The following is a 25,019-nucleotide window of genomic DNA, read 5'->3' on the forward strand; positions in this document are numbered from 1 at the left end:
TTTTTGCTGGCCTGGTTGGCCGAGTGGTTAGCGTATCTGCTCTCCAGCCAAAAGGCTGCAGGTTCGAATCCCGATGTGGGCATGGATGTTTGTGAAAATACTGGTGGTGGGCAGCAGATAGTGTTAGAGTAGATGATGCAGTTCGCTGTAGTTGGTGGATTGAGTGGTGGAGACAGAGAGTTGTAGAGTAGGTGCCCTCCCTCAATGAGTCTTTGGACTCCCCTGGAGATGTCACATAATAATCATAATAACAGTAATAATAATAATAATAATAATAATAATAATAATTATTATTATTATTATTATTCATAAAAGATAACAAATAATGATGCAACAAAAGTAAAATGGTAAACAGCTAGCTAATGAGTCACTATGCTCCCATTCGTGTGCAACCTCTCTCCCATATCTTATTTGGTGCTTTATTTATTTATTCTTATGGCAAAAGGAATACAAAACAGCTACAGGTCAATGTCCAGTTTGGAAAGCCAATCCAAGGAAACCTTGTGCCAATCCATCCTTCACCTTGTGGATGTCTTGTAGACCACCACAGTGAAATTGGCACCTTGGGCAGTCATTCACCATATGAGTAATCGTCTGAGCCACAGGAGAACAATCATAATAAGGGTGGTCTAACAGCCTCCATTTATGTAGTAGGTAGCCACATCTGCCCTGGTTAGTTCTGATCCTGTTTTTGCGCCTTAAACTATTTCCTAGCTTTAGGAGGAGGCCCCTGATCCAGACTGTCATAAGCTGATGTTAGGTCAATGAAAGTGGCTCCAGATTTAAGTTTCTTCTGGAAGCCTCTTCAATCTCTGTTGTCAAGGCCAGGACCTGGTCACAACAACTTTTTCCCAGCTTGAAACCAGCTTGTTCAATCGGGAGTGCTCTTTCAATGAGTGGTTAAATTCTTTTAAGGAGAATTCTTTCAAAGAGCTTAAAGGTGGAGAAAAGCAAGGAGATAGGTTGTAGATTTTTGACATCATTTGGATCATTCCCTGGTTTAGGCACAGCAATTATTTTGGCCTCCTGCCACAGATTTGGTAGTTTTCTAGTCATTATAATTTTTGAGAAAAGGGTGGCTAGCCATGTTTGGCTTCGTTGACTGAGATGTTTTAGAAACTCGGGGAGATACCATCCATTCCTGCCGCCTTGCTATTCTTGGTGAGTTTTAAGGCTACCTGTACCTCTTCCTGAGATACTGGGTGTACAAGTTCAAGAAGCTCAGGGCCCGTCTTCAGGATCTGTCTGATGGAAGACTGCACAGTAATTTTCCTGATAGAGCTGGAACGTATCTTGGAAGTTTTCAATAAAAGATTAGCCATTTGATCAGGAGTTATCTCTGTTTTGTGTGTCGTTGGTTCTGCCCCACCTAATTTTCTCAGAAGTGACCAGATTTTCCAGTTAGATGTGGTGAAATCGAGTTCATGGATGGTTGAGATCCATCTTTCCTTTCTGTTTTTATCCAGCATTTGTATGAGCTCCTTAGCAACAATTGGGTCTTCAGTCTCTTCATATTTGGCTAAAAGTTCCTCAGTTTCTCTACTCCAGCATGGGATGTATTGTTTTCTGTAGCCTCTATGAATAGAGGCTTTGGCTGCAGTTTTGATTAGTTTAACAAATCTTGGATAGCAATTAGGGGTGGGTGGAATTGCTCTAATGGTTTGCTCGATTTGTTTCTCAAATGCATTCCAGTTGAACCTGCAAAGGTTCCATCTAGCGATTGGTGTTCTGCTGATGATTGGGATTGCTGTGCCTGTCTCTATTAGTGTAGGACAATGCTGACTATTAGGGAATCTGTTGAGGATGATTCTGGTTGTTGGCAGAGGGTGGTCTTCAGAGTCTTTAGAGACTATGCACAGATCTGGGGTGTAGGTTCTGTTCCATCAGGCTGAGTGGAGAGTGCCTTCCTGCTTGGCATTGTAAATCAAATACAGGTTATATGTATCCATCCAGTTAACTAGATTATTACCATCCCTGTTGTTAGAGGAATAGCCTCACATGGTGTGATGAGAGCTGAAGTCACCAAAATAGATAGCAGGGTGAGGTGGTGGCCGGTCCATCTGATCAGGCCAGGATTGCGATGGTGGTTTGTAGACATTGTAGATGGTGGTATTTTGAACTTTAATACCTATGGAGTATTCTGTATCAGGTACACATTGGGTTATATCCTCGAGGCCAGGCCAGATGTAGTTTGCCAGGCCATATTTGGGATGGCAGTTATATGACATGAGAATTAGGCCTGGGAACTTTAGTATATTGAGGGCTGTATCAGGCACATGGGTTTCCTGGAGAGCCAGGACATCAATTGCTTTGTCTTTGGCTATTTTGTCGATGACTTTGGATTTAGATAGTCTTTCTATGTTTAAGGAACATATCTTGAGAGAGTGTTGTTTAGGGGGCTGTAACTTATTTTTCGAAGCTTTCACTCCACCCAAACAAGGCAACGCGATCCTTGTTATTACATGTGACGATCGAGCCAGCATGGAGCTTTTTAAGTTTTGTATTTATCATAGTTGCTGCAAGTGGTCCAGGAGACTTGGTACCTTTGGATGCCTTGTTTGAGACATTATCTTCATGTTACTTGTGATTCATCTCTGGGACTTCTTTTGTCTGAAGCACCAGCAATGTACCACATGGTAACACCACTGGCAGGGGGGCACGGGAAGGCTATCTCAATCCCCCCCATTTGGTGGTAAATTCTGAACTGACCTTACTTTCAGTAAGTGCTTTGTACCACAATACTTTTTATATTTTCTCAAGGTATTTGCCGGCCTGGTTGGCCAAGTGGTTAGTGTATCCACTCTCCAGCCAAAAGGCTGCAAGTTCGAATCCCACCGTGGGCATGGATGTTTGTGATTGTCTGTGGAAATACTAGTGTTGGTGGTGGTGGTGGTAGGCGATAGATGTTGTTGGTGTAGATGATGCAGTTGCTGGATGAGGTTGAGTGGTGGAGATGGAGAGTTGTAGAATAGGTGCCCTCCCTCGATGAGTCGTGTAGTCCCTGGAGGTGTCTAATAATAATAATAATAATAATAATTTGACAAGATTCTACATTCGTGATTGTTATATGTGGATATGCAAAATAAGTTTGTGACACAGATAGGAAACTGGGCCATTCAGTATCAGAGAATAGTCTGTAGAGGTTACAGGTGTAAGAAAAAGAGTGTGACCAGTGAAATATCACAGTTCTGTGCTTGGTTCATTGTTGTTGTTTAATTTGGTTCTTAATGATGCTGGGATTGATTTTGAAATTAATATATAATTATTTTCTGATGATACACAATTAGGTCATAACAGACATTTATAATATAGAATCCTTGCAGGTTGACTGATTCTCTGGCCAAATCAGTGAATTGTTGATTGTGAATGACAGTTTAAGTTGCTAAGCACATGATAATGCATTTTGGACTGAGGACATTGCAGGCTGATTATTATGTTAATGGTAATTTACTTCAAGTGGTCAGTGAAGTTAAAAAGATCTGGGGTGGGGGATGTTAAAGTTTAGTAGCCAAATTGCTAAGGTGTCTGTCTGTCATCACATCAATAACTGCAGTGATGAAAAAAACACTAACTTGTAGGAATAAAAAAGTTATTCTTCCCCTATAAAAGACTTTGATAAGACCACATATTGAATACTATGCCAAGATGTGACCACTTGGGTTTAGAGGAAGTGAGGAGATAGTTAAAAAGATTCACAGATGATATATGGAATATGGAATTGTGCATATGAGGACAAGATGAAGAAATGCAGAAGTTTGAGTAATAGAAAAGAAAAGAGGAGATATGATAGAACACAGCTCATTTCAGGTAGAGAGAATTAAAGATCATTCCTGAAAACTAATGTGGATTTGGTTAGGAAACATATGAGTGGGCCAATAGTAGATGTTGTAAGGGCATCTTACAACAAGTTGCTAAGGAGCTCAGTAATGATTTTAAAGAAAGATATTATAGGTATTTGGCAGCAAGACCTGAAAGAGTCCCTCCCTCGATCTGTCCTATGCCTGGAGGAACCTGCATCATCATAATAATAACTAATCCAAATAGAGTCGACAGATGCATCATGTGAAGTTTTAGATTCCTATAATGCATTTCACTTGCCCCATCACTTTTCATCTAGAAAATCTTCTCACTCCTTGTTTTACTATACCTTTATGCATCTTCATGGGATGGCTTCTTGTTCTCTCTCACTTGCCCTATAATCCTTTCTGTTTCTCACTAGCTAAACCATCTCTTTTCCATCTGTCCACTGAGCTCTACAATTTACATTTCCTCAATCTCTTGATATAAACAACATGACAGAATCCTGATATTGTCATGCATCTGTAGATCTTTCTCCAGAGTTTGCACATCATAATGGAAACTAGGTGGCCAACTTTGAGTACACCAGACAAGTGTGGTCTGACCAGTGTCTTATACAGTATCACAGCACCCTTACTACTTGTCAGTGTGCTTCTTATCATAGCAGCAATGTATTGTATAGCTTTCACAACACTTGTAATGCACTTCTGAATATAAGGTCACACTTTATCATTATTATAGAATCCATATTTCATCCATTCATTGAAGCTTAGATCCACCAATACCCTGCACCTATTAACATTAAAAACTGCAATTCTACACAAATAAGTTAAACAGTAAGACTCAAGAACAGAACACTGTGCACAAAAATGGTTGGTATTCTTTTCTGTGACACTAGTTTCTCCCATACAAAACTTGTATTCTTTAGTGAGTCAATCTCCTATCCTTTTGGCAAATTTTTTATTCATCCTTCATCTTCTCTACTTTATCTACAAGAATGTAGCAAACCTGTCATATGCTTTGAAATATCCAAGAATATTACAATATATGAATCTCACTTATCAAACACAATCATAACTTATTGTAAAATTCAAGTCGATTACTAAACAACTTAAACTTCACACACTGAACATGGTAGAGAATCTACTGACTTACCAATCTCTAATACCTTGTCTAAAACTGCAAATATACAGAGTGGACTGTATGTTGTATTACAAGATAATGAAGAAATTTCAGCAATAAGTTTATGAATTAAATAAAATAAGTCAGCAATACAAACAAATATAATTTAAATAATTGGCATTCGAAAATCATGGCATTTAAAATCAGTGAGCATATTAGATATCAAAAATAGGATAGGATAAGATAAGATAAATAATACAAAGACATACACATTTAATTATTTAGGTTCATAATAAAATATCTAAAAAGACAAACATTGAGATGATAAAATAAATAAATTTTAGAAATCTGTGAAAAAAAGGACACTGAATAATAAAATACTAAAAATAAAAAACAAATCTTCAATTTTATAAAGTAATTGTAATATCCATTCTATTATATGATTTAGAAATATGAAGTGTTAAAAAGAAAGATCATTGTAAAAGAGAGGCAGAAGAAATGACATTTGTAAGAACAGGAAGCAAATATTTAAACCATATGAAAAATAAAGGTCTAATCTATGATGAAAAGAAGGTCATTATCCAGAGAAGATTCACAAAGGTGGTGTGGTCTTTGGAATGTGGAGTACAAGGAAGATTGAGAGAATGTAAATTGCAAGGCTTCGTGAATAGCAAGAGGAAGGGGGGTATAAAATTGAGACATATAAGCTAGTCAGCGATTGTAATAAGATCGACATGGAAGAGATTTTTCATAGAATAGGAGAGGGGGGGGGGGTAGAACAAGTGGCCATAGCTGGAAACTGTATGAGGAGGATATGAGCAGAAGAGTGAGGAACAGGTTCTTTTCGTGGAGAGTGGTTGGTGAGTGGAATGCATTGCCTGAGTGTGTTGTGAATGTAGACACATTTAATCAGCTTAAGGCACAGTTGGATGAGCATTGTTTGCAATAGGTGCACCTCCCATGATGCGTCTCTGACTCCATGGAGGTCAGATAATAATAATAATAATAATATATTGTTATTCAAACTATCCTATAGAGAAGCTTTATTTGAGGTACTCAGAGATACCAAGTTTGCACGTAATAATGTGCGTTCTCTGGCCTTTATTATTATTATTATCCCAAGACCCCACGGAGTCAAAGACTCATCTAGGAGGTCCTTTTGTCACACACACACACACACACACACACACACACACACACACACACACACACACACACACACACACACACACACACACACACACAGCTCATCATACCATGCTTTAAACACGCTCAAATTCTTGAAGACACCACGCTCTCTCTCAGGTAAGGCATGCCATTCCAATCATTCACAACTCAAAATGCAAAAAAACCTGCTTCTTCCTTGATCTCCCACCGTTTACTATAAAACCTCTCCAACATTGATCCTATAACAACTCCTTACTAATTTGTAGGTCTCTATCATATCACTTCCTCTTCCTCCTATCTACTTGACTCTGTAAATTGCATCTTCTAAACTTTTACTCATATTCAACATCCAAGAGATCAGCAACTACCTTAGTAAGTTGTCTCTGGACTCTTTCCAACATCTCTTCATCCTTTTGAAAATCAGGTGACCAAATCAGTACACAGAAGTCTGTATGTGGTCTAATCAAAGCCTTATACAATGGAACAAGAATCTCCTTACTTCTACAAGTCAGTGTCCTCCACATCATTCCCAGAATTCTTTGTATTGTCTTCACAATTTTGGCAATGTGTCCCCTAAATTTCAGATCCTTAACCACTATCACCCCAAGATCTTTTATTTCTTCCACCTCCAACAATATATACCTCCGATCTCATACGGAGGTAGCAGGGCTTTTTTCTCCCAGAAACTCAGGTTTTTCATCCCGCATACAGACAAATCAGCCCTTCAGAACACACGCGATTTACAGACAAAAAATACTAGTTGTGGTGGTGGTGGTGGTGGAGGTGGGTGGTAGATGGCGTTGATGGAGATGATTCGTAGTAGAGGTTCGGTGTAGTGGTTGAGACAGTTGTAAGTATCCTCCCGCGATGAGTTTTCGGACTCCTTGGAGGTGTTAGGAATAATAATAATAATAATATATCTCCTCCAAGCATAAATTCTAAATCCCATTTTTGTTTCCCAAATTTTAAAACCTTCCATTTTGTAACATTGAACTTGCATTCCCATTCCCAATCACTCAATTTCAAGTGTTCTTGTAAGGCCACAACATCTTCTCTACTCTTCATAGTTTGTCCCAACTTTGCATCGTCTGCAAACAACTGAATATCCCTATCCAAATCTTCATCAATATTGTTAACATACAGGTTAAACAATGGCCCTAAAATATATCCCCAAGGCACACCATTAGTGACTTTCCTCTTCCTGGATATTGCTCCCCCATACAGAACTTGCTGATACCTATCAGATAGCCAGTCTATGATCAAATGCGCTAATATAATCGAATATCCAACCTCATCTTCAATAGTTTGACTATCAACTTATCATATGGTAATCTATTAAAAGCCTTTGCAAAATCTAAGTATACTACTCTCCTCTGTTCAATGAGGCCTTCATCTTATTGTAATAAGTAAATAGATTACTAAAACATGACCTCCCTTTAGCAAATCCATGCTGTCCATCAAAGATAATACCACTGTTGTCAACCAACTTCTGGATCATAGTTCTCACCAGCTTTTCCAACAACTTAACCACAACACCTGACATACAGATAGGCCTGTAATTTGTTATCTGAGTGCTATCACTTCCCTTATGAAGTGGCCAAATCTTGCCCTCCTTCCACTCTTTTGGAACTTGACCTGGTGTAAGAATCATATTAAAAAAACATGTCAAGGCAGATGTCAACTCTCTAGCACATTCCTTCAAAATACATGGTGATATTATAAATACATGGTGAAATCCCACAGCCTTATTAACACCAAGTTTGCTCAATTCCCCATACACTTCTTGCTCACATATAGTCAGTCTCTCGTCCCCATTATCAACTGCTCTCAATCTCTCCATGAAGTCACATTCACAAGAATGAAAGACCTTTATGAACTGCTCATTAAGTATCTATACAATATTTTCTGCAGTAGTTGTCCTTATACCATTTTCTTTAATCAATGTCATCCTTCCATAATCATTCATTTTTTTTTTTTTGCTGGCAACATATTGAAAGAACTCTCTAGAATTCTTTTTTGGCTTCATCTGCTAGCTGCTGCTCATACCTCACTTTTGCTACTCTTACCGCCCAAGTCACCCATCTTGCCTGGTCTTTGTAATCCTCGTGGAATTGGTTATTACCCCTTCTCTTATGCTGCCTTAATTGCATGCAAGAGATTAAGCATGCAATTAAGCATGCTTAATCTCTTGCATGCTTAATCTCTTCATTCATCCATTTCACACCTACCTTATTTAACCTTCTGATCTTTGGAATACATTTAGATATTACTTCTACTGGATAGTTCTTTAATATCTCAAAAGCTGCAATGATCTCTTTTTCAGCTAATGCTACACCTGCAAGCTGTTTATGATGTTCACATCTGTACAAATAATAAATTTAGTTTAATCCTTTATCCAAGTGTGAGCAAACAAAGTTTGTGCCTGAAAATATCTTCTGCATACGACAAGGAGATGTGTTTTGCATTATGGGAGATACTGAGATAGGAGTGATGTTAGCTTGGTCCACCTTTGCTATGAGTTGCCCGGTGTTGTACTACCTTACCCCAGTCCTGAAGATATTTTCAGGTGCAAACTTTGTTTGCTCACACTTGGATAAAGGATTAAATTAAATTTATTATAGTCTAACCAAGTGAAAAATAAACTTTCAACATCTGGAGAAAGTTTTTAATATTAAAAATCCAGTTTAATTTAGTGAAAAGACACTTTTATTTTATTATTCTTTCAAATAATTTCCATAGTAGTTATTTATTATCAAAGTAAGTGAATTTAAATTTTCTTACATATATATTATACTGAGAAATGAATTATTCTCTAATCAAATAGATGGCCAGACTGCTCTTTTATTTTCTAATCGGCATGATATTCGTAAGATGAATCTTGAAACAGGTGAATATATATCCATTGTTGATAATTTGCACAGTGCAGTTGCTTTAGACTGCATTCAACAGTCAGAAACCATATTCTGGACAGATGTAACAGAAGAGGCCATAATGAGGTGAGTTAGAGATTATTATTTCATTGTTGCTTTTTTATATATAAAGCTTGAATAAAAGCCAGATCCAGAAGAGATACCTCAGTATCTCTTTTTGGTCTGGGGCCCACTGATGAGATCTCAATAAAGTTCAAAACTGGTCTGGGTAGTGGCCTTTACCATTATACATAACATTATACATATCTGAAAAGATGTGTGCATTGCATTATGGGATACATACTAAGGCAATTGATGTGAAGTCTTAGCCTCTATATACAAGTAGCTCAGTCGTGAAGATACTTCACGTGCAAAACACTGTTTTGCTTACTTGAATGAAAGATTAAAACCAAGAATATAATTGCTTAGCATACTTCATTTATAGAAGAACCAAGTTAAAAAAATACTTTCAACATTGCAAGTCATCAACATTCCTCTTACAAAAATTCAGATGCACCATTAAACAAGAAAATAAAAAATAATTAATTTAAGATTGATTTTAATTATTTCTTTTCACTGTCCACTGTAATACACATATAAATATATGTGTACAAAATAATATGGAGGTATATGTTCCTCAATTGTTACAATTAAGGAACAATTCCTTAATTGTTCCTCTGTATCGAGCCTTGATAAGACCCCATCTCGACTACTGTGCCCAGATTTGGTCACCTAGGTTTCTTCTTGATGGGGAGGAGGTTGAGAGGATCCAGTGGCGAGTGACCAAGATGATAGTAGGTCTGTGGAATGAACCTTATGAGAACAGCTTGAGTATTTGTGGGTTGCAAAAATTGGTTGATAGGCAGAGGAGGGGAGATATGATTGAGACATTCAAATTACTGAAGGGTTTCAATAAAATTAATTCAGAAGATATTTTTGAGAACAGGGCTGGTTGTGGGAGGACTAGGGGTCATTCATGGAAGCTGGGAAAAAGTGTGGTTAATAAGGGTGTTAGAGCTGGGTTCTTTACTTTTAGAGAGGTGAATGAGTGGAATGGGCTGCCAGAGTCTGTGGTGGATGCTGTGACAGTGAATGAGTTTAAGGCGAGGTATGATAGATACTGTATGAATGTCGAATAGTTTTCTTTTAGGTATTTATTTAGGGCCTCCCTCGATGAGTCTAAGGACTCCCTGGAGTTGCCCGTAATAATAATAATATAATATGTGGTAAGTCGTGATAAAGGTGATTTGGCAGGTGTAGTGGGGAAATCACAACCAACATATGGCTAGGATAGGACTGGCTAGAAACCTAAAAATGAACTGTTGTGTTTGTTTACAAATGCCAGAAGTATCAGAAATAAAGGGGATGAAATGGTTTAAGTGATTGAGTTTATTTGCCCCCAAATCATTTTTAATGAGAATAAAAAGAGCAAGAAGAGAGGGGAGTGCTGTCATGATAGCATGATAGCAGGGAATTAAATCCACATAAGGTAGACATGAAAGATGGAAATAGTGGCAATGGTTATGAGGCAGTGTGGTGTAATAATGTAGAGGTTGAGAGGAAGACATATTTAGTTGGATGTTTGCTATAGGGAATGTGGAAGGTGGTGATGAAGAAATGTATAAACAACTTGGATTAGTGAACAAAGGAAGATTAATTATTATGGGTGATTTAATTATGGTGGTATAGATTGGAATAAAAAGATAGCATTTGGGAATAAGGAAAGTGAATATCTCAAGTTCTTGAAAGATAACTGCTGCAGAAGACATTGTTGAGGTATTCAGTGATCAATTTATAAGTGTGTTTCAACCTGATCAGGGTGGAATCATGAGGAACTTGAGTGTAGAGGACACATGAGACATAGGAGAGGATAGCTTAATTGTGAGTGAGCAGGAGGTATTTGAGGAAATAAATAAGATTGATGTCAATAATGCAATAGGATTTGATGACATATCACCTTGCATCTTAAGGGAATGTTCCAGGGAATTGGCAGTAGCACTGGCATGTCTTTTTAATAAAAGTCTTGTAACAGCATAGGTTCCAAGGGAGTGGAAGGAGGGTAAAATTGTTCCACTGCATGAAGGTGGTGGGCTGTAGCTTCAAATTATAGGTGAGTCTGTATATCTGGAGTTGTGGTGAAGTTACTGGAGAGATTGGTGAGAAATAGGATGCAGATATGGGTTGATAACAGCAGTATTCTCTGTGGTTATCAGCATGGGTTTGTTAAGGGGAGATCATGTCTCACTAACTTACTTATGTACTATAACAAGGTGACAAATACCTTGGACAGAGGAGATGCATATACAGTGGTGTACTTGGATTTTGCAAAGGCTTTTGATAGACTGCCACATGACCAACGCTTAATTAAATTGAAAGAGATGGGATTGCATAACAGACATCTGAGTTGGATCAGTGACTGGCTGTCAGATAGGTATAAGAAAGTTGTATATGGGGGTGCAGTATCTCAAAAGAGAAAGGTCACCAGTGGTGTGCCACAGGAGTCAGTTTTCGGGCCATTGTTGTTCAATTTGTATGTTAATGATATTGGGTTGGGTTTAACTAGTGATATCCAGCTGTTTGCAGATGATGCAAAACTGGGGAGAGCAATGCACAGTCAGGCTGATGTTAATGCCTTACAAGAGGACATGAATATATTGCATGAATGGGTTGGGGTAAGTGGAACTGTCAATTCAATGTTGCCAAGTGTAAGGTTTTGAGATTTGGTAAGCAACGATGGGATGCCAAGTATACACTTGGTGGGGAAACTTTAACAGAAGTAGAGGAGATGAGAGATCTAGGTGTGATAGTGGACAAGAACCTGAAATTCAGGGGCCACACTGCACAAGTTGTGAAGACATCACATCGAATAATGGCAATGATGCGGAGAACCCTGACATGCAGAAATAGAGAGGTTATGATTCCATTGTATAAGGCCTTGATCAGGCCTCATATGGATTATTGTGCACAGATTTTGTCACTGGGTTTTCATGGTGACGAGGATATGTTGGAAAGGGTACAGAGAAGATTCACAAAGGTAGTCAGTGGTCTTTGGAATGTGGAGTACAAGGATAGATTGAGGGAATGTAAGTTGCAGAGCCTCATGAATAAGAGGAAGGGGGAGGGGGATATGATTGAGACATATAAACTGGTAAGGTGTTGTTATCAGGTAGACATGGAAGAGATTTTTCACAGAATTGGAGAGGGTAGTAGAACAAGAGGCTGTTGCTGGAAACTGTATAAGGAAGGTGTGAGCAAAGGAGTGAGAAGCAGGTTCTATGCATGGAGAGTGTTTGGTGAGTTGAATGCATTGCCTGAGTGTGTTGTGGATGTGGACACATTGAATCAGTTTAAGATGTGGTTGGATGAGCATTGTATGAAATAGTGAGTACCTCCCACGATGAGTCTCTGACTCCATGGAGGTCGGGTGTTGACAATAATAATAAGAAGAAGAATCTTCCAGCATCCTCTTTAGCCCTTAAGTAGATATACAGTTGTAATATAGTGTAATTATATGCTTGAATATTTTTCATAATGAAAATATTTTACTGTTCTTTAAAAAATACAGTTATCTTGGAATGGCACGTTGAAGACTGGATCACATGACCCAGTCTTCAATGTGTGAAGACTAGAAAAGTTGTGAGTCTGGCTCCATAGTGAGTGTTAACTCTTCTTGTTGTTTTTGTAAATTTTATTATTTGTCTTTCCCAATGAATTGTTTATATAAGTTATATAAATTCACCCTTCATTATGAACAATAAAATAAAGGAAAGATAATACAGTTTAGTTTCGTTAAATGGTGGAAAACTGATGGCAGAGGGAGTGGACTAGAAAATATTAAAAACACTGGAGAAAAGCATTCTCCAGTGTTTTTAATTCTCCATGTCATCAAGTAAAAACAATCAAGTAATATATGTGCTTTCCATGCATGTGCATCTGCAGAGGGGGTAAACGGGGCACTTCCTCCCTCAGGATTGAGTAAAAAATTCCACAAATTATAATTGTAAAAGTGATTGAGATATGTAACCAGACAAAGCGATCATGGGATGCTTTTCTGTCTTAAAATTTTATTATGGGTTGGCCGGTTTCGCCCTTGGCGGGGTAATCATAGAACACCTGTTTCATCTATTGCAGCAATAAAACGTGTTCCTGTTTTTGGTTCATCTTTTTCTGATTTGTGAAAAAAATTACTGTTGTTTTTTACTGGTTGCTGTTCATTACTGTTGTGAACAGCGACCAGTTTGTTTGCCCTCTGTGTGTAGTGAATTACTGAGTGAAGTGTGAATTGTAACTTTATAGTATAATTTGTAAAAATTTAAAAAAAAAATTACATTTTTAAAAGGTAAGTGTATGTAGTTCTATAATCTACTTGTGGAAAAAAAAAAATTAAATAATTAAATAAAAATTTATTAAGTATAGTCTCTGGGAAAAATTCCCATATTACTCCTCTTAAACACTATTATTATAATTATGGCTACTATAGCCTGTTTTTGTTTAGGAGTGTCCCTTATTTAAATACATTGGCTATCAATACTCAAAAGGGGTATATATATTTAGGGTATTATTGGTAAGTATAGAAGGCAATTAAGGTAGAATAAAAGAGGTGGAAAAATTTGGTACATACCTGTTTTGATTCTACGATGTCTTCCACTTCCATGATCTTGCTGAAGGTTGTTTACAAACGGGAGGGGGGGGGGAAGAGGGAGGGAGCGTGGGGGTGTGTTTAGACGCGGGAAAATAAGTTTGGATAACCCGGGTTAATATTAATAATATATATATAAATGTATACATATATTATTTTGAATTAGGGCATATTTTTGTGGGGGGGGGAGGGGAAGAAGGGTATACTTATGTGGCAACTGGGGCAAGGTTAATGGGGTGTGGAACCATTTCGGTCGTGTGACCGTCCTCGGAACTTTGTTTTTCTGCGAGATCATGGAAGTGGAAGACATCGTAGAATCAAAACAGGTATGTACCAAATTTTTCCACCTCTTTTATTCTAGCTTAATTGCCTTCTATACTCACCAATAATGCTGTAAATATATATATCCCTCTTGAGTATTGATAGCCAATGTATTTAAACAAGGGACACTCCTAAACAAAAACAGGCTATAATAGCCGTAATTATAATAAAAATTTATTGATGTAATTATTTGTGTACAAGCTTTGCTCCTCCCCCCCCCCCTCCCTGGAAAATTTTCTGCAGATGCCCATGGCTTTCAGATACACAAGTTGATCCAATTCCTGGAACATAGAGCCAATTTCATCAAATAATTTATTAGAATATGATATTGATTCTTACATTGGAGTTTCTGCTATAACACCAACTTTAAAATTTGAAATCCTTTCTATTACGTATGTTCCCAACAAGGACTATGATTTCAAAAAAGATTCTTCTGGAAAGAGACAGTTTAGATTTGCTTGGTTAGAGGAATACTCACCATGGTTGTGTTATTCAAAACTACGAAAAGGTGCATTTTGCAAATATTGTGTTTTGTTTGTATCAAAAGTACATCGGGGCTGTCAAGGCACAATTATAAAAACTCCATTTATAAAATATAAAGATTTTAACCAATGTTAAAATCTTTAACGTTGAAATTTTTGTGCCATTGAGGTGACATGTCACTGTCATCTCAATGACATAAAGAAGCTACTATTGATGCACAGAATTTTATAACTATCCACAACCATTCAGAAAAAGGCATAATTTGTCAAACTGATAAATCAATACAAAAAAACTATAGAGTCCAATAGAATTAAATTAAGTTCTATTTTATCAGCCATTGTATTTCGTGCCGCACATGATTTGCCATTATGGGGCAAATGAGTGATTCTGGAAATTTACACTATGTATTTCAGTTTCAGATCGAAGCGGGAGACTTAATTTTAAAATTAAAAGATCAAATGAGCTCCTGAAAAAAAAAAACAAAAGAGCTCCTGCAAATGGCTGGTACACTTCTATAAGAACTGAACATCAATTAATAGAACTTTATGAAATGTAAATGTGAGAAAGCATTATATATGCTGCAAATAAATCTATTTTGAATGTTAGCTGACGAAGCCGCAGATATTGCTGGGATAGAGCAGCTTTCACTTGGCATTAGGTTTGTTAATGAAAACAAAAATATAAGGGAAGAATTTTTAGGATTTACAAAGCTCTATGATATCATCATCATTATCACGAACCATCGGCTCACTGCCCGTTGGTGTCCAATGCCTCCTTCACTATATTCATCCACCTTTCTTGGACGTTCTATCTGATAGGTATCAACAAGTTGTGTATGGAGGAGCGATATCCAGGAAAAGGAAGTTTAGTTTATAGATTACTAAAACATGACCTCGCTTTAGTAAATCCATGCTGTCCATGAAAAATAATACCATTGTTGTCAACCCAATTGTGAATCCTAGTTCTCACAAGCTTCTCCAACAACTTAACTACAACACCTGACACACACAGATCGGCCTATAGTTTGATGTTTGAGTTCTATCACCTCCTTTATAAAGTGGCACAATCTTGCCCTCCTTCTGCTCCTTAGGAACTTGACCCAGTGCAAAACTCATATTAAAAAAAATGTCAAGGCTAGCATCAATTCCCTGGCACAATCCTTCAGAATACGTGGTGATATATTATCAAGTCCCACAGCCTTATTTACATCTAGGTTACTCAACTCCTCATACACCTCTTGCTCACTTACAGTCAGTCTCTCTTCCCCATCATCCACTGATCTCAATCTTTCCATGAAGTCATATTCACTAGATTGAAAGACCTTTATGAACTGCTCATTAAGTATCTCCACCACACCTTCTGCAACAGCTGTCTTTATACCATTTCCTCCAATCGATGTCATCCTTTCATAATCATTCTTTCTTTTGCTGGCTACATATCGAAAGAACTCCTTAGGATTCTTTTTGGCTTCATTAGCTAACTGCTGTTCATACCTCTCTTTAGCTACCCTCACCAACCAAGTTGCCCTCCTTGTTTGGTCTTTGTAGACCTCATGGAATTGGTTATTTCCATTTCTCTTATGCTGCCTCCACAATGCCCTTTTTCTCTGTATGCTTAATCTTTTTATTCATCCATCTCACACCCACCTTATTTAACCTTCTCACCCTTGGAATACATTTAGACATTGCATCTACTAGGTAGTTTTTGAAAATCCCTAAGCTGCATTGATCTCTTTTCCAGCTAATTTCTCATTCCATGCTACACCTGCAAGCTGTCTCCTGAGCTCTTCATAATCACCCCTCCACCTTGTAGTTTCATATATACCCTTTCCTTACAGAGGTCCTCACACTGCTGGCAACCACCTAGGTAATCATCTCATGGTCACTCTCACCAGTTGATGGGTGATTTGACACTTCATTTATAATTACATCCTCTGATGAGATGACCAAATCCAAGACACTTAATCCTCATGTGCCCTCTGTTACATACCGTCTGAGGTAGATATCCCTCAAAAACTCAAGAAACTCATTTTCTTTACTTCCAGTTGCAATCTCATCATTCCAGTCTATATTGCCATAATTAAAATCATCCATAATGATCACTCTTTTCTTATTTGCTTGGCTAATTTGAAGTGACTATGAAATGATTATACATTTCATAGTCACTTCCATCCACATTTCCTGATCTATAACAATATCCAACGAAGTATTTCATTCCATTCACCTCTATTTCACACCATACTACCTCAAAACCATTGGCACTATTTCCCTCTTGCATCTCTACTTTGTATGGACATAACTCTTTCTCTATCATCAATAGCACTCTCCCTCCCTTTTTACCCCTTCAATCCTCACGAAACACATCATACCCTTCCATCTCTATTCCTATCAGGATGTCGTCGTCATCTAACCATGTCTCACTTATTCCAACAATTTTTGGGTGAACAGACTCAATTAGTGCAACCATTTCATCTGCCTTGTTTTGTACACTTCTAGAATTTGTATATGAACACAACAGCTCATTTCTGGATCTATACTAGTTCCACTGATACCATGGAGAGATGATATCATTCGATATGATCTCTCCATGCTCGACTGGGGCTATTTCCCTTTCTGCTTATTTATTTTAGAACCCTCTTCAATTCCAACTGTTTCCTCTTGATCACAGGTGATCCCATTCCTTTCCTGTCTACACATGCTCTCACATCCTCTTGGAGTATCCACCTTCCTCTTGATGTGTACCTGTCCACCCTGAGCCTCCCTGTTTCCCTGTTCATCTTGCACACCCATTCTCTCATTTTCCATACTCATGTCACTTACTTCTTCATTCATAACCACCTCTTTAATCTCTCCTGTCATACTCTCCTGCTCTTCCACATCACTTACCCCTTGATCTGATTCATTCTTGGTATTCACTTCTCTATTTGCCAGTAACAGTCTCTCCAAGTGACTCACACCATAACCACTCAAATGCAGTCCATCGCTCCCATACAGTTCACTTCATCTTTCAAACTAATTCCACACATTAACAAATTGTATTCCCCTCTCCGCACACAATTCAGCCAACATATCATTCATAATCCTTGCTCTCCGCCTCATCTCACCACAGTCATACTAGGCAACACGCTTACTACCCTTCCTGTCACACTGTTCTCTTTTATCTGTCTAAGTAGCCTTCTGATATCCATTCTGACATGCTCTTTGTCTTCTGTCAAGTCATTCGTACCTATTAAAACCATCAACTCCTTTTCTCACTCCCTCTTCATATCCAATGCCTCAATCACTCTATCATTTTACCAGCGCATCTTTAATAATGGAGTTGTAATACAATGCCACTCGCTCGTCTTTTGTTAACTCTTTCGTACCTGCTAGATTTGTTTTAATCATTTTCACCCTAATTTTCTTAATTTTACTCCTCATCCATTTCATCTTTTGCCTCATCCAACCCAATTCAACTTTTGAATCTTGCATCACATTCTCTCTATCATTCAATCTTTCTAATTTTCGAACTCTCGACTCTCGCTTCACACTTTCATTCTCATTCATTCTTTTGAGTTTCTGTACTTTAGGTCAATGCGTCCAACTTTCACTTTCATTCATTCTTTCCATTTTCCCAATTTCGAACCTTGCTTACACTATTAACGGATTCATTCATTCATTCTTTCAATTTTTCCAATTTTCGATCCTTTCGTTATGCTATTTCCGGTTTCTTTCGTTCTCTCAATTTTGTTTCCTTCTGCCACATTCACCTCACTTTCGTTCTTTTTACCATCCATTATGGTTTTCAAATTACTCGTTTTCTTTTTCAATGACTCTCTAACAATTTCTTGCCTTTCTTTTCACACCACACTTCTCTTTCAAACGAGCACTCATTCTTCCCGCAACATTCTCGCTACTAACACTTTCTGTCATCAAATTCATATTAGCAATTCATATTATCCATGGCCTTCAGATTTGTTCTTCCCTTTGCAATCCTGATCTTTCTTTCTTTTTTAGTCCAAATCATATGTCATTTTACTTCCCAAATATGTGAATTGTTCTACATTTTCTATATCAATTCCATCCACTTGTATCTTTTGTTTCATGTTCTTCTCACCAAATACCATTGTCTTTGTTTTTTCCAAGTTCATAACAAGTCCAAATCACTTCCCTTCCTCATTTAACAGTTTCAGTGTTTTTTGTAATTCTCTTTTGTCTTCTTCAATAATAACAATGTCATCTGCAAATCTCAGATTGTTAATTCTCATTCTGTGTATAGATATTCCTTTTGCATCTTCCTTCAGTTTGTCCATTGCTCTTTCTAAATGTGCAATGAAAATGCTTGGTGACATTGGGTCCCTCTGTCTAGTACCTCTGCTTGTTCTAAACCATTTCCCCAAATCATCACCTGTTCTAACTGCTGCAACTGCATCTTTTAATATAGCTATTAGTTTTTTATCAATTCCATAGGATTCCAGAACTGCTAATATCACTTTTTGGTCAATACTCTCAAATGCTTTCTGAAAATCAACAAAGCAAGTATATATGTTTTTGTTTTTTCTCCTAGCTTTCTCTGCTATTAACCTCATTGTCAAAATATGTTGAATTGTAGTTCTATCCTTCCTAAATCCTGCTTGCTCATCTGCAAGGTATGCTTCCAATTGTGTTCTCAAAGATTGCCAATATCATCATCATCATTACTTTACCAAGGTGACTTGTCAAGGTAATTGTTCTATAATTTTCCATTCTAGCTTATTTCCTTTCTTGTATAATGTCACTAATATTGATTTCACCCACTCCTCTGACATTTTCCCTTCTTTCCATACCATATTACATAGTTGGTACATTTCTGTAACCATACGTTCATCATCATATTTAATCACTTCTCCAGTGATGTTATTGTTACCAGGACTCTTGTGTTTCAGCCATCCTATTGCTTTTTCTACCTCTCCTCTTAAAATGTCCATATCATACTTATTACCTGGTGGTGATATCTGCTTCAATTCTTCAGTCAGTTTCCCAATGCTATCCAAACCTATTTTTTTCTTCATATAACTCACTACAGTATCTTGTCCACAGCTGTACAATTCTTCTTTATTCATCAGTGCTTTGCCTTTTCATCTTTAATTGTGATCTGTTTTGGTTGCCACTTTCTATTAATGGTTCTGATCATTTTGTATACCTCCCTAGTTTTATGCTTTCCATAGTACTGTTCTATATTGTTGCATTGGGCTTCTGACCATTTCATCTTATCCATTCTGACTGCTTTTTTTTACCTCATTACACTTTCTTCTATATTGCTCCTCTATTTGTTCTGATGTATCCCTTCTTATCTTCAACATTCTTTTCTTCTGTACTAACTTCAGTGTTTCTTGTCTACTCCATTTCTTCTTGATCTTCTCTTCTTCTGGTACTGTTTCTTCAACTGCATCTTCTATCGCCTTCATTACTCTTTTCACTCTTAGATTTGAGTTTTTTTCTTTCTCCACACTTTTAAGTTTCTCTTCTAAGACTGTTCTGTACCTTCTTCCTATTTCTGCTTCACTTATTCTTGCTGTATCTCTTCTATTCTGATGTTGGGATTTATATTTCTTTTTTTATTTCAACCTTGATGTTTGCAATCACTAAACTATGGTCTGAGTCCATATCTGCTCCTTGAAAAGTTCGACACTGCTGTACTAATGTTATCCATCTTCTTTTAGTCGTAATCATATCCTGGGTTTTCCGATCATTTGATCGCCACGTCCATTTTCTACACTCCTTTTGTTGGAATCTTGTGTTATAAATCATCATCTTGTGGTCCACAGCACAAGATGATGGTTCATTTCTTTCTCCGAAACCATATTTTCCCATGACTCTTTCCCAACCATCATTATCTATTCCAACTTTGGCATTCCAATCTCCTTCAGTAATTAGCACATCTTTCTTTGGTATTGTTTCTATTGTCTCCGTCAGATCTCTGTAAAAAAAGTCACTATCCTGATCTGTGCTGTCAGATGTGGGTGCATATATATGGACTATTGATATGTTAAATTGCTTTGTCTGAAATCTTGCTACTATGATTCGTTCATTGACTGGTTTGTAGCCTAACAGTGCCTCTCTAGCTCTTTTGTTAAGAAGGAAGCCAACACCTGCTTCATGCTTGGTGTCATGTCCTGACCATATTACTTCGCATCCATTGATCTCTCCAGATGATTTTATTTTATTTTTTAATTTTAATTATTTTATTTTTTAAATTATTTATTTATTTTTAATTTATTAATTTTAAATTTGATTTATTTTAATTAGCAATTAATTAATTATTTATTTTTAATTTATTAATTTTAAATTTAATTTATTTCAATTATTAATTAATTGTTCATTTTATTTAATTATTTAATTAAATAATTGATGTAATTATTTGTCTCCAAGCTTTGCCCCCCCCCCCCCCCCAGAAAATTTCTTGTGGACACCCATGTTTCCAAGGAATTTAATGGAGATTGGGCTACAAAGACAAAGTTGCACATTATAATGCATGTGTATATATACAGGGTGTTCGGGATAAATTTGACATATTTATAATTAATTATATTTTTCCGTAAGTTACATGTATTAACACACACTTCTCTTCATTTAAAAGTTTGGACCCTTCTTCATTCATATACAAGATGTCAGAAAGGATGGATAGCTGGAACCCACCTGAATCATGGAAGAGAATAACTTGTATCATGATGATTCGTGCCCGCCATCAAAATAAGGATATTACGACTGCTGCCCAATGCTCCCTGAATACAGTAAAAACAATCAGGCATGAACTAGAGACTTGCAATGGTGACTACGAGGATGTAGCAAGAAGAAAGATCCCTAGCAGACGATCTGATTGCGTTCGTACAGCAGAATTCCTCGCAAATCTGCAGGAACAGGTGTTGAAGAACCCTGACATTGGAATTCGGGCTTTGTTCGTGGAGTTGCTAACTGTAGTCAAGCCCTGGATAACAAGGGTAGCCAATGGTAGGCCGTATGTATGGCAGCAGGATTCGGCCCCTTGCCACACCTCTGGGAAAAGTCAAAAATGGTTGTCTGAAAATTTCTACGACTTCACCAGTCCAAATGTTTGGCCTCCAAACTCCCCAGACCTTAACCCCATGGATTATTTTGTATGGGGCGCAGTTGAAAAAGACACCAATCGCACTTCCAGTAATACAAAAGCCCAGTTAATGGATAAAATTAAAACAGTTTTTGCGGCCCTTCCCAGGGAGACTGTAGCATCAGCTTGTTCGAGGTTCCGAAGCAGAATTGAAGCTGTGATCGATGCTAATGGTGGTTATTTTGAGTAAATCTTGTTGATAGTATTGTAATTAACTCTGCCTGTAATGTTTTTTTGTCAATTCATTAAATTTAATAGATACAAAGAAGATTTTCTTTTTCCTTACGAAACTGTCAAATTTATCCCGAACACCCTGTATATATAATGCATTATAATGCATGTGTGTATATATATATATATATATATATATATATATATATTAACTCTGCTGGATTAACTAGATTACTATAAGGGTGTTGAGGACCTTTTAAAGTGGATACATTTAAAATTGTAGTTTTTAAGGAAATTACAACACAGACTAATATTAACTTCAATAAAGTTAATTAATATTCTCAATATTTCAGCAAAGTCAAATTGCTATCATCATGTAACACGATATATAATAATATGCCCATGCAAGCATTACACTGAGAATTAAGGATGAAGCATGTCAACTAAAAGTAAGCCTAAAGTCCTAAATAGTTCTCCCTTAATGGGATAAAATTGGTGTCCTTGTCTGTTGGAGTGAACTATGAAGGATGAGATCTCTCAAATGTGGAGCAGTTTTGTGTAAACAGATTTGTAGAGATTTGGGTATTTTCTTGAAGCAGATTCAAGGAATTTTGTATTTATATTTGCTGCCACGGAGTACAGTGGCCTTCTTTTACCATTTCCTGTGGTAGGTATCCAAATTATGGTCAGCACGTCTTGAGTGACTATAGTGGCGTAAACAAATGCAGCCCTTATATTCACTGATTCTGATGTTGGCTGCTATAGGAGGATTGCTTACAAATGCAAGGGATTCAGTAAACACCTGGAAGATCTAGGGACTGTGCTGATCTTTGGTACTGCACAGAGATCAGTGAGTATTAATTGTTTTATATTTCTCTAGTTCCCTGAAGAGAGTATCTTAACCGCTTTATCAGCCATTATGGATCATATACGCATCCTCATACGCTTCGTATCCATCATATATTTCAATGTAATATCATAGTATTGCACTTTTAATATGCACTTCGCATCCATAATAAACTGGACATATATATATAAGTCTTGGCCGGTGCATGGTTAAAGTATATTTCATAGTCAATTATTACTTATGTAAGAAAAAAAAGAAAAATCAAATCTGTGGTTGGTGATTCTATTACATACAAAAAGGAATAAAAGAGCTAGGTTTTGCATGAGTACCAAACTTTCCTGATGTTGCTACTAATTCATCAAGTGGTTGGGTGATACTGTTTCCCAGCTCAGTGAGGAGTTGACTTTTTTCATTTCACAATTGCTGGAAAAGGTCTAGTGCACTGTTCTCCCTATGGTGATAATTATGCAAGAACCATAAAATGATTATGCTCTTGCATAATCATCACTACAGATGGCTTCTCATCCTCTGTCTGAAGGTTGCAAGGGGAATGTCAGCTACCATTTTATTTTATTTTATAAAACTTGAACTGAAATGCAGTGCTTCATACTATGGTCTATCAGAGCAAATGCCAATGCCTATAGGTCAGAAAGGTCGAAGCTAAAATGCATACATCAAGATCTATCCCACGCCGGTATGAGGTATTCTAGAAGTCATTTTGTTGATGGTGACACCAATCCACCAGTGTGCCCTGTAAAGCTCCAAGCCACAAGATCTTGATGTCTGTTGAAGTAATGCCTATAGAAGTCAAGTCTTTGCAACTCTCATTGCACCACAAAGGGAGATGGTAGCACTAGTGAAATGAGGAGCTTCCCCAAACTCATCTTCAATCTGTCGAGCAAAATCTATATTTTGCTCATAATATGAGACCTTGTTCCTATGACTGACAACAAATAGGCACCAGTGCCCATTTATGTGCATCAATAACCCAAACTCTTTCATCCTTCTTTGCAAAATCGGGCTTTCTAATACCAGCTATCGTCATATAGTGAAGTTCAACTGTAGTCTCTCAACCTTTGTTTTTAATCAGTTATTTAATATGGAGACCACAGTATCATGCCGCTTCACCCAAATACCATGAGTTCGAAAACAACATTGGGCAATATGAGAAAGGGTTTCACTGTAGCGGCAACCTGCCCTACAGCTACTATCACCTCTGCCACCGCAAGTTATGTGAGTCCTCGTGGGCATTGCATTGATCCTAGCCCTGATTCTAATCTAATCCTGTGGCCTCCTCTTTAAGAGGGTTGCAGCTGATGGACAGTCCGCTTCCATGCCTCTCTATCTCTTGCTTCTGTAAGATTCTTGCCCGTCCAATCTTTGATGTTGTCTTTCCATTGCAGTCAGGGTCTTCCTATCTTTCCCTCCACCAATCCCTGCAATGCTATGCTGGGAAGCTCTCCAGAAGAACCCCTCATCAAATGTCCTGCAAATGTTATTTTTCTTCTTTGGATACTAGCCATATAGTCTCTTTTCATTTTGAATCTTTTAAGACCTTCTTCATTGCTCATTCTTTCAGTCCAGCTGATGCAATCCATTTTTCTCAAGCACCACATTTCAAATGCATTCAATCGGTCACTCATCTCCTTATTGATCATCCAGGACTCACATCCATACATCCCCAAGCTCCAGATCATTGTCTTGAGGATTCTTACTTTTAACTGTTTGTTCAGATTTCTGTTTCCTAATATGTGGTATAGTTGGAAAAATGCTGCTTTTAGTTTTTTTAATTCTGTTCTTAATTTCATAATAAGATCTACTGTCTTCTGTTATCCAACTCCCAAGGTATTCAAAACTTTTTTACATTTTCTATTCTTTGTCTGTTCAAAGTGATTTCCATCCCATCATTTTCTTTCCTTGAAATCTTCATCACTTTTGTCTTCTGAATGTTTATTTTCATTTTATATCTCTCATTTCCAACCCTGTTCAGTCCGTTCAAAATTCTTTGCAAGCCTTCCTCTGTTTCGCTCATAAGTACAATGTCATCTGCATATTTTATATTATTTATCAGGTGTCCATTTATCTTTATTCCATCCTTCAGATCTTCCAAGGCCTCCCTCATCATCCGTTCACTATAGACATTAAAAAAGGAGTGGGGGACCTCCCACACCCTTTCTTATGGAGATCCATTCAATGTTCTCTCCTTCAAATCTGACCCTGGCTTCTTGAGTTTTGTATATTCTGAGAACAAAAAATTCTCATAATATTTTTATCTATTCCTATTTTATGCAAAATATCAAATAAAAGAGAGTGATTAACATTATCGAAAGCTTTTTCATAGTCCACAAAGCATAGATATAAATCTTTATTGCACTTGATCATTCTTTCTCCCAATATCCATAGTGTTGTGATAGCTTCCCTGGTTCCCCTGTTTCTTCTGAAACCAAACCGTGCTTCA

At 37.3% G+C, this 25,019-nt stretch overlaps 1 protein-coding gene across 3 annotated transcripts in view; it reads left to right on the forward strand.

Annotated features, from left to right (window-relative positions):
• Positions 1 to 25,019, forward strand: part of LOC150092591 (low-density lipoprotein receptor-like) — a 400,302-nt gene that overhangs the window by 143,454 nt on the left and 231,829 nt on the right. For all 3 annotated transcript variants that reach the window (XM_090414387.1, XM_090414386.1, XM_090414388.1), the window contains one exon: positions 8,912 to 9,083. In XM_090414387.1, the coding sequence (XP_090270513.1) occupies positions 8,912 to 9,083 (172 nt within the window). The remainder of the gene's footprint in view (positions 1 to 8,911; positions 9,084 to 25,019) is intronic.

This window comes from Typopeltis vanoorti, chromosome 25 (assembly GCF_054136105.1).
Source record: "Typopeltis vanoorti isolate ZY-2024b chromosome 25, IOZ_Tvanoo_1.0, whole genome shotgun sequence".
Classification (NCBI taxonomy): domain Eukaryota; kingdom Metazoa; phylum Arthropoda; class Arachnida; order Uropygi; family Thelyphonidae; genus Typopeltis; species Typopeltis vanoorti.